General features: G+C 41.3%; 1 protein-coding gene across 1 annotated transcript; it reads right to left on the reverse strand.

Moving 5' to 3' along the window:
• Positions 1-2,438: 2,438 nt before the first annotated feature.
• Positions 2,439-7,561, reverse strand: CLDN34 (claudin 34). The gene is made up of 2 exons (XM_048933741.1): positions 7,500-7,561; positions 2,439-3,123 (listed from the first exon to the last, which is right to left on the reverse strand). The coding sequence occupies exons 1-2, from the start codon at positions 7,559-7,561 to the stop codon at positions 2,439-2,441; spliced, it is 747 nt and encodes a 248-aa protein (XP_048789698.1).
• Between the last annotated feature and the right edge of the window lie 244 nt (positions 7,562-7,805).

Consider the following 7,805-nt stretch of genomic DNA (forward strand, 5'->3'; position numbering starts at 1 on the left):
TCAGTGTTTAACTAGGGATTTTCCTCAACACCTCACCTACATTTCACCCACGGTGAGTGTTTTACAGTCATACATCAGGATGGACCAACAGAGGGAAACAGCTATGTGGTGTTTGTTGCTTTCTCTTTGAGCTAAGAAGAGTAAATGTGGACTCAACCCAGTCATTTAGTAAATATACCGAATTAATACACATTTCTGTATATATGTGAGCTCAGAAAAAGTTGTAGAATCAGTGATTTGCTGTTAAAGCTCAAGTTCCTTGTGAGGGAATATTGGTCTTGTATTTGTGCAGGGAAATATTGGCATTGACACGTGAATACATCTTATTTGCCTTATAACAACAAAAAGATAATATCTAATATCACTATGATCCCTGTGGGAAGAGAAAACAGTTCTGTTCATGTGCACATTTAAAAAACATACCAGTGTAGTGCAGGATGTACAGTACAAATCAAAGTACAAACAATATTGAATAAACAAGCATTGAAAGCTTGAGCCTTTACCAGTACACCACTAGAAAGCTTTGCAGCACTGCAAACAGTCCAAAGACAAACAACTGCACCTCATCAATTGCAAATGATGGTTCAGGAAAGAGAGAAGACCAGAGGGAATGAATGTGCTGTAGGGATTCTGTATAGGAAATCAGCAGAACAAAGACAAGACCATGTGGAAGATGCAGAAGAGACAATGGAATGCTAGGAGAAAATGAGGTAGTACTGCATTCCTTAGATCTATACACATATATAATGGTTTCAGTGGGAGTGACACTTAAGCCAGAAGTGAATAACAGCAATCTTGGTGGGGCAAAAAGAGGCAATATTAAACAGGATCCTGGGAGAAAGCAAGCATAGGCAGCAGAGCTGATGACAGTTTGAGAACCTGGAGAGTTACCTTTCTCCCTGAAGGTGAGAAAAGGGGCGGTTTGCCAAACGCTGAGTTGCTTTTCGTTCTTTGTCTCCACAACTTAAAGCTAGCAGAAGTACTTGTCATGGGTAGCAGCCACAAGCAATATGAGCTGGCTTGCTGGCATTTCACTTTTTTTTTTTTTTTTTTTTTTTTTTACATTTTATTTTCTTTTTTTCCTGACTCCATGAGAAAATCAAGAATAGTTAAACCACTACAATTAGATCACTTAAATTCTTGTTACATCTCTTTGTAATCACTTTTTGTAGAGCCTGTTTTCAGAGGGTCATCAACTTGTCATTCCTGCCATACAACCTCTTGATTTTTTTTTAATTTTATTTCCCTTATTGCTGCCTTTGGGGCATTTTTTCCATCCTTCCTCTCCTCTTTTCTTGTTTTTCAGTGTCACTGGCACAGGAAATGTCGCTTAGATGGCAGATTCTTTTCACCTAATTTTATCTGGTTTAGGTAAAGTTGGGTTGTGTACTCCCCTGTTAGCAACATAGTTATTAGTCATTACAATGAATTAAGAGAAAGAGAGATTTTCTGGGAGCATGTCATCTTCCAGCTCCTCTAGACATCTATTTTAGACAGATGTCTTTTTCTGTCTAGACTGTCTTTCTCTTTGCGCTGACTATAAACAAAGACTAAAGCGACTGGTTTAGGTACAGATGTCTGGGTCAGGTTAGATGAATCACACTTACAAAGTTCTACTGAATATTCCCAGTTACTAAGAACACTGATTTTGGCAGCAGTTTTGCAGTAACTTGTAGACACTGTTTCCATCTTTTGCAATACCTTTGGATTCAGGGAAGCATCTGATGAAGAAACGTACCCTTGCAGACTTTTTGGCTCTGCACAGGTGAGGAACTGAGAGCACACCTTGCCTACAGGCAGACGTGTTGCAACACAAGATGCAAATGGCTTGAAAGAAAAACAGAAGCATAAAGAAACATCTCTTTATGTGCCCTGGAGCAAGAGGAGAAATTGGCTAGGTATGTTTGTAAGACAATTCAGGAAACACTCACTTGACACAATCACGATGACGCTTATTTTGTTTGTATCAAAAGTCTTAACTTGCCACAAAATATATTTTGCTACAGATATTGTTTAACAATGGGCAAAATATTTTAGTACTAAGAAAGAAACAAGTTCACGTTTCACGTGTCATTCCATGTATTTCACGTGTCATTCCACGTATTTCTAACAGGACAATTAAATCAGAGGCAGCTCTTTGAACACAGTAAGCATCTGGCACAAAAAATAAGTTAATCCATAGACTTTGTATATGTATATATAAGGAGGACAACTGATAAATCTTAATAATTAGCATTGCTGCTCAACAGCAATGATCTCAAAGACAAACTTCTGGTCCCACATGGCAATCAAGATGATAATTCAGTCTTATAACAACATATGCTGGCTACCGTGGACTAAAATGCTGTAGTTTCTTATTTGAAGAATCACTTCTGCTGCCATCCTTATATTTTGACCATACTCTGAAAATGTATGGAGCAATTCATCCCATCAGGATTTCATGTGTTTGTGGTTGCAGGGAATCTGTAGGAGAGAGAAAAGATCCCGCTCAGCAGCAGCAGGATGGCAGCTATAATCCCAATGGGAATGGCAGCACCAGCTTCCTGTGCCACGGGACTGGAGGGCATGAGGTAGGAGGGAGGGAAGGCGATGCTCTGGTTCTGTGTTACAGAGTAGAAGTTATAGCTCACTGGAATCAGGACGCACAGACCAGCAAACACGTAGAAGAAGCCACCCACCAGGAAGAAACGGATAATGGCAGTTTTATGACTGATTCCCATATAAATATTCCTCAGAGCACATATTGTGGCGGTCAGTCCCAGCAATCCCATGACCATGGCGATCACCAGGAGACCCTGAGCAGCATAGATTTCACCAGGGATGGAGGAGTCATAACCACTGAATTTATGGCAGAACTGCTCTTCATAGCCAGGTGAGACATGAATATAACTGATGAAGCAGACTTTCCAAATCCCCACCCAGGCGATGCCAGAGGAGATGATGGTGGTGTTGTCCACGTGCCACACCCTCCACTCCACAAGTCCCATGGCAATGGTGCACAGAATCCAGCCTACTGTCCCCAGTGCAAAGGAAGCCAGTTGGAGGTAAGAGGTTTCAATCAGGGAGCTCATCATGTGGGCGCCTTCTCTGCCATGGGCCCTGCCATGCAGCCAGAGGTGAGTGCTGGAAGGAAACACAGCATAGAACCAAGACAGTGTGACCAGGTGCACCCATCAGTGAAAGGCAAGAGAGTGCATGGGTGGAGGAGGCTGGCAGTCACCCCTCCCTAACTCTACTGAAATGCTAAGCTCAGGCTAGACAAATAACACTTAAGCTTTAATTCTGTATATCTCACTGCATCAGAAGGAGAAGAAAGGGTCTCTGTATAGCACCCCTCACAATCTCTATTTTACACCCACAAAAGGAAAATTCACATCTTTTTCCAAGTTATTTTCTCCCTCTATTTAACTGCTATGTTCCACAGGCCCTCAGATGCACTGCATACAATCAGTACCCCTGGGGGTACCTGGCTTCTCTTGTCCAATCATCCTAAAACTGTGGTGAAAAATATCTGGCTATTTCGCCTAGCAAAAAGTTTTGTCTTTGTTTGCTGACTTTGTAGTCTGAGTGTGAACGGAGGGTGCATTTTTTAATGAAAAATATCTAAAATTTCCCACCTCTTTCATACAGCTTTCTGAATAACTACAGGAATGACTCATCAGCAGGGAAGATCTGGCTTTGAATTCACTGTATATACCTGAAAGTTGTAGAGATCCTCATATTCCATAAATAATCTGAAACACCTTTTCTCTTGTTTCCATTGCACTCAAGACAGAATAATAGAATCATAGAATGGTTTGGGTTGGAAGGGTCCTTTAAGATCACCTAGTTCCAACCCCCTGCTGCAGGCAGGGGCACCTCCCACTAGACCAGGTTGCTCAAAGCCCCATCCATCCTCACCCTGAATGCTTCCAAGGAGGGAGCATCCACAACCTCTCAGGCAAGCTGTTCCAATGTCCCACCACCCTCACAGTATAGAATTTCTTCCTAAAATCAAACTGTTCTATGATTCTATGATTATTACAAATGTACATTTAATCCTTTCTGGCATGGAGAAAATTGCTCCAGAATATTCTCTTGTATTTGTATCTACTTAAAACAACACCAATTTATAAATGCTTTCTTAATCTGATATTTTATTTGCAGAATTATTATATATATATATGCAAACAATGACAGCTATTAATAGCCATACAGTATTGTTGCCAACACATGAAGTTAGAAATGGCTTTTTTTTTTTCTGACACATTTCCACATTAAAATAGCTTACAGAAACACTAAAATTGTTTCTGTAAGCATCAGTTGATCTTTCTTAGACAAAAAAAAAAAAAAAAAAAAAAAAAAGAGCAATCAAAATATTTTTGTGTTTATTTCCTTCTACTTTTGCTTGAATCAGTTGAGCACAGGCCAAATCTGAATCATATTAAAATACGCAGAGCCCATATTTCTGTAACACTGTTCCTAAGCACTATTAACAGCCATTTAGTCAACTGATTGATATCAAGCTCATAAAAGACAGGCAGTGCTCAGTGTCACCTAACAGCTACTCACTGTCACTGAGAGCTGTTAGGTGTATGGTGTCAAAGTGTATCTTTATGGGTTGAATTTGTCCACCTTCTCACAGAATTAAATTAGATAATTGTATCCACTACTGAGTGCTCTACATGCTACATTACTTAAATGGTGTATTTAAGTATATCAGGAATTAAATTTTAGAACTGAAAAATAGGAAAAGTTCTTATTTCTTTTTCCCCGTGAGATTCAGCAAAAATACAGAACAAGAAAACACTTCGGATGAAAGAATCCAGTGCTTACACAAAAATTCTAAAAACAATGGGAATTAATCAGATAACAAAGTTGGAAGTCTCATGCTTAGGTGAGGTACAAATGTTTGGAAACACATGACATTACTTATCATGGCATCATATATGGGAAATGGTTCATTTTTTGGCTCCTTTCGCTACCTGCTCACTGGATCTCATCTATCTAACGTAGTAGTGCTGACTTTTAGAGAAAAATCTGGATGGAAAAGAAGTACTTTGGAGATGAGTGGTGAAGCTAAATTACAATTATTGTATTTAGCTGTTTTGAAAAAAGGAATAGAAGCCCGTACTTATGACTACTCATACTGGGACTTGGGAAGAATATAAGGAATGAAATGTTGAGATTGGCAAGGAAGTTACTTGCCTTACAAAAACATATCAGAATCAAAACAGTGATCTGTTTTCTGTTTCCTGCCTCTATTGTTGAGAATTTAAACATAAATTCTGTAGGTTTTGCTGCTATCTTCAAATTGGAATGGATACACATCACTCGCCAGAAGGATTGATTTAAGGGCAGTCTTTGGATAAGACCGTATTTAGTATCAAATATCTCACATAAATCAGGAGCCTGTGCACTGCCTTAGAAGGCATTTCCAAGCTTATCTTTCAATACAGATTTAATATTTTATGTTTGTAGGATCACTCAGCGCTTTGCCTGCAGGTCTGGCACGCGGCATTTACCCATCCAGCACATTCCTCTGGGATGCATCGAGCCTCTCTCAGAGGAGCTGCGGGTCCCTCAGGAAAGAGCATTAGGGAAAGCCACTCACACCCTGTTCCTAGGGCCTTTGTGGCATTTCTGAAGACACGGAGCATGGGAAAAGCAGACATTTCACTCCCAGGTCCCAGTAAAGCCAGGAGCGATCTGCAGAGGGCATTCCCACCTCCTTTGGGATGGGAGAACCTGCTGCTAACTTGATATTCTCATTAAACAGATTTTTAGTTACACTTCTTGGTCCTTGTGCAAATGTCCTTTCTTGACCCGTGAGATGAAAACTTCAATGTCCAGCCTCTGTGTGCTTACAGCTATAGTGGAAAGTTCAAAGCACAAATCACTGGGCAGCCTGTGCTAGCATGGACAGCAATGGCATCATCTACTGACTGATTTTGTGCTTCAGTGAGGAGAGAAATATCTGGGGTTAATTTAATTAGCATAGTAAGATTACCTGTATGATCTGAATAACACAATGATGTAATGTGATGACTACAGGAAATCTCCTAAGGCAAATGAACTCATACTCACTCAGCTACAAGAGGTCTTCTGAGCCATTAGCTGCTTTCCTGGTGGGAAATTCTTGTCTGGGAAGTTCCCTCAAAGCTGCAGATTTCAGCAATCAGAGGTTACATGCCAGATACCTCATAGGAAGGTCAGCTACAAAGCCGATGGGGCAGGAGGAGGCAGCTCGGCTCATGTGGTGTGTGTGCCTGGAGACACAAGGCCTGACCCAAAATGTTTTCCCCCAAAGAAGCAAGAGGAGTGTGTCAAGAGTGGGCTACAATTCCACCTTTAATGCCACATCAACAGTATCATTCCAAATACCTGCAGCACTTCTAGAGACATTACTTTTCAAACTCTGGACACAACAGCCAAAAAAGGAGAGCAGCTTCCACAGGCTCATAGAATCATAGAATGGCTGCTATGTGCAGGGTCGCCAACCACCAGACCAGGCTGCCCAGAGCCACATCCAGCCTGGCCTTGAATGCCTCTAGGGATGAAGCATCCACAACCTCTCTGGGCAACCTGTTCCAGTGTATCACCATCCTCTGAGTGAAAAACTTCCTCCTAATATCTAACCTAAACCTTCCCTGTCTCAGTTTAAAACCATTTCCCCTTGTCCTATCACTATCAGCTCCTGTAAACCCTCTTGCTTTTACAGTCCCATCAAATATTGGAAGGCTACAATGAGGTCTCCCAGGTGCCTTCTCTTCTCCAAGCTAAACAAGCCCAGTTCCCACAACCTTTCCTCATAGGAGAGGTGCTCCAGCCCTCTGATCATCTTAGTGGCCCTCCTCTGGACCTGCTCTAAGAGCTCCACATCCTTCCTGTACAGGGGGTCCCAGGTGTGGATGCAGTACTCCAAATCGGGCCTCACAAGAGTTGAGTAGAGGGGGGACAATCACCTCCCTCTCCCTGCTGGTCACCACTTTTTTAATGCAGCCCAGGATATAGTTGGCTCCCCCCCCCTCACAGTCCCCTGTTATCACTTGCAATCTTAAGTACATCTTTTTTTTGTTTGGAAGGGATTTCCTTCGTGGATATATTTTTAACCAAATGCCCCACTCTATTAAAATTAAAATGGAAACTTGATTGTGTTCAAGGGAAATTTGCACAAAGACAGAGGTTAATGAAATGTGGTACATGCTAAGTGAGTTAATCTGAACTTAAATCTTGAAGGATCCTTTCTGTTTTACTGTGGATTTTCCTTTATATCAATCAGTGCACAGTAGGCAGCTGTTCAAGAAGTTTGTGGAGCTATTGCTAATGTATTTCAGGGACATGATGACATATGGCCTACCCCTCCTTCTTACAAGGAACAGGTGAGGATGCCTGGAGCTGTGGTGACTTTCCTGCAGCCACAGGCTTTCTTCTAGGAGAAAAAATGGAAGCAAACCGCTCTCTCAACTACCACATGGCAACATGGTGATTTGGGGCGGTCACCAGTGCTTCAAGCTTACCTTTGAAAAGAATAAAATGAAATGCTACCATCTGAGAGATAAAGATCTTTTCTTTGTCCCATCGCTTGATGTTTGCAGGAAAAATGGAGCTGCATTTCACATTTTGTCAACACTTCTACTTCCACTTACCAGTAATACTGACAGAGGGCAGTGGCTGTGTTAACAATTCTCAGAGCTGTGAAACACATTTCACTTCTGGACCTAATACTAGGGCCCTATGTAAACCATTTTTCCATTTTTAATTACCTTCAGTGGTGTGTATGCATCAGCTGGGTTTCAAATCTGCTTTCTAAAGGTTCTGTCTTA

Source organism: Lagopus muta, chromosome 1, assembly GCF_023343835.1.
Source record: "Lagopus muta isolate bLagMut1 chromosome 1, bLagMut1 primary, whole genome shotgun sequence".
Lineage (NCBI taxonomy): Eukaryota > Metazoa > Chordata > Aves > Galliformes > Phasianidae > Lagopus > Lagopus muta.

Excerpts from the sequence above, each read along its gene's own strand:
- CLDN34 (XM_048933741.1), bottom strand. The coding sequence starts at position 7,561 with ATGGGACAAAGAAAAGATCTTTATCTCTCAGATGGTAGCATTTCATTT. Across the intron at positions 3,124-7,499 it reads TCATTTTATTCTTTTCAAAG|CACTCACCTCTGGCTGCATG; the intron begins GTAAGCTTGAAG and ends GTTTCCTTCCAG.